At 43.6% G+C, this 1,795-nt stretch overlaps 1 protein-coding gene across 5 annotated transcripts in view; it reads right to left on the bottom strand.

Moving 5' to 3' along the window:
- CTIF (cap binding complex dependent translation initiation factor) overlaps positions 1 to 1,795 on the bottom strand; it is a 340,395-nt gene that overhangs the window by 233,539 nt on the left and 105,061 nt on the right. For 3 of the 5 annotated variants that reach the window (XM_014586243.2, XM_014586244.2, XM_027770268.1), the window contains exon 4: positions 1,633 to 1,680. The exons of the other annotated variants lie outside the window; for them this stretch is intronic. In XM_014586243.2, coding sequence (XP_014441729.1) covers positions 1,633 to 1,680 — 48 coding nt within the window. The remainder of the gene's footprint in view (positions 1 to 1,632; positions 1,681 to 1,795) is intronic. 5 annotated transcript variants of the gene reach the window in all.

Below are 1,795 nucleotides of genomic sequence, written 5' to 3'. Positions count from 1 at the left end.
CCCCCCCTTTTTTTTTTTTTTTTTTTTAGTGTCTTCCATAGCTCACTTCTGGGATGTATATTCTTCTCTCTGCTCAGGCGAAAGCCTTAGGCCAACCACCGTGTTGTACCTTCAAAGTACACCTAGGCCTCGCATCACCTCCACAGTGACCACACGGCCCCAAGTCGCCATCACCTCTTATCTGGACCAATGACACACCTTCCTAGTCTTGGGGTTCTGACCATCCCTAGTCACTCCCCAGAGGTAGTTCCTAGCATCAGAGTGATCCTGTCACCCTCTGCTCCAAGCCCTCCAGTGTCCCCCCGTGTCATGTACAGAAAACGCCCTGTCAGGCTGGCCCCAGAGCTACTCCTCATGGTGAGACCAGAGCCTTGTTCTGGCCATCCCTGTGCTGGAGGACTTTCCCATGTGGCTTCACTCTCCCACCTCCAAATCTTGGCTCCAAAGTCCACTTACAAGTGAGCCTCCGGCATGGTCCAGCCCTCCCCACCTTCTTCCTGTGTCACACATGACACCTTCTAACATCCTATTTCCTGTCTTTCCCCACCAGGAAGTAAGTGCTACCAGGACAGGGATCCTGGTTGGCTTGATTCTTGATTTTGGTCTCAGAGCCTACAACAGGACCTCAGTGAATAAAAGTCATCTCTAATTACATTTATTTCACAAAGTAGCCAAGAGCACCAGAGACAAAGAGCAGATTTGAACAATTCTGCTTTATGCTAAAACCATCACCGAACGTAATGATCTATGAGATTTTGCTAAATAAACAAGCCAAAAGTATAACTTTGTGAAAGGTGTATATAGAAAAAATTATACACACAAATTCTAGTGGCTCTTGTCCTAAAATAATGGTGGATCCTCTCCCCACCCTCCTCATTTTCCAATTTCCATTGTTTTTCCAATTCCTGCTTTAAAAGTAAAATAAATCTTAATTCACTAGGAATAAAATATTGACAATGATGTTTAAAAAATGCCCATTCTCACCAGAAATCAAGAAAATGGAAAATAAAATGAGGGAATGTCCCAACACACCGGTGACAGTATGGAGAAGGGGACGGCCACCTTGGAGGGCGATTTGGCAATGGCTATTAAAATGGACTCCACCTCTCAGCATCTGCCTAAAGAAACACTTGTATTGTACAGAAGGAGGCGCGCTCATTGATGTACCGTGTATTTCCGGGGGAAGGCTTAGAAGTAATGGAATGTCCATGGTTAAGTGAATGACTGAATAAATCCATCTTAGGAACTTCTGTGCACCAAGAATAGAAGTCCTAGGAGGTATTCCTAGGGCATATACTTAAGTGAAAAATACATGTAGTTGAAGAAGATACCCACTGGCTAAAATACATAATTTTGAAATAGTATATTTCTGCAAGTCATACAGATACCAATCAGTAAATGCATTAAAAAGGTGGGGAAGGTAACTTACCTCACCGATCTGATGGGAGGCAGGGGTAAGGCAGTGGAATAAGGTGCTAGCTAAGGGAGATTTTATCACAAATATTTGAACTCTGGGGTACCACACAAATGTATGTATACAGTACTTGTGTTATTAAAATATGTTTTTAGTAAGAAAAAATACATAATGAACCCCTCATGCTCAACCACCCCTTAGTCCCCCTATACACTCACTTCTTCTGTTAAGCCTTTCACTGGTGGTCCACCATTAAGAGCTTCCTCCTGTGAGTGAAGATGGCAGAGAAAATGGGTTTAAGGGCAGGAGGAAATGCAGAAATGGGATAAAAAGGGAGTGAGGGGATAGTGACCAGGGAAGACAGGATGCAAGGAGAAATAT

The sequence above is a fragment of the Tupaia chinensis genome, unplaced genomic scaffold (genome assembly GCF_000334495.1).
Source record: "Tupaia chinensis unplaced genomic scaffold, TupChi_1.0 Scaffold000119_2, whole genome shotgun sequence".
NCBI classification, from domain to species: domain Eukaryota; kingdom Metazoa; phylum Chordata; class Mammalia; order Scandentia; family Tupaiidae; genus Tupaia; species Tupaia belangeri.
This window is presented reverse-complemented; position numbering and strand designations above follow the sequence as displayed.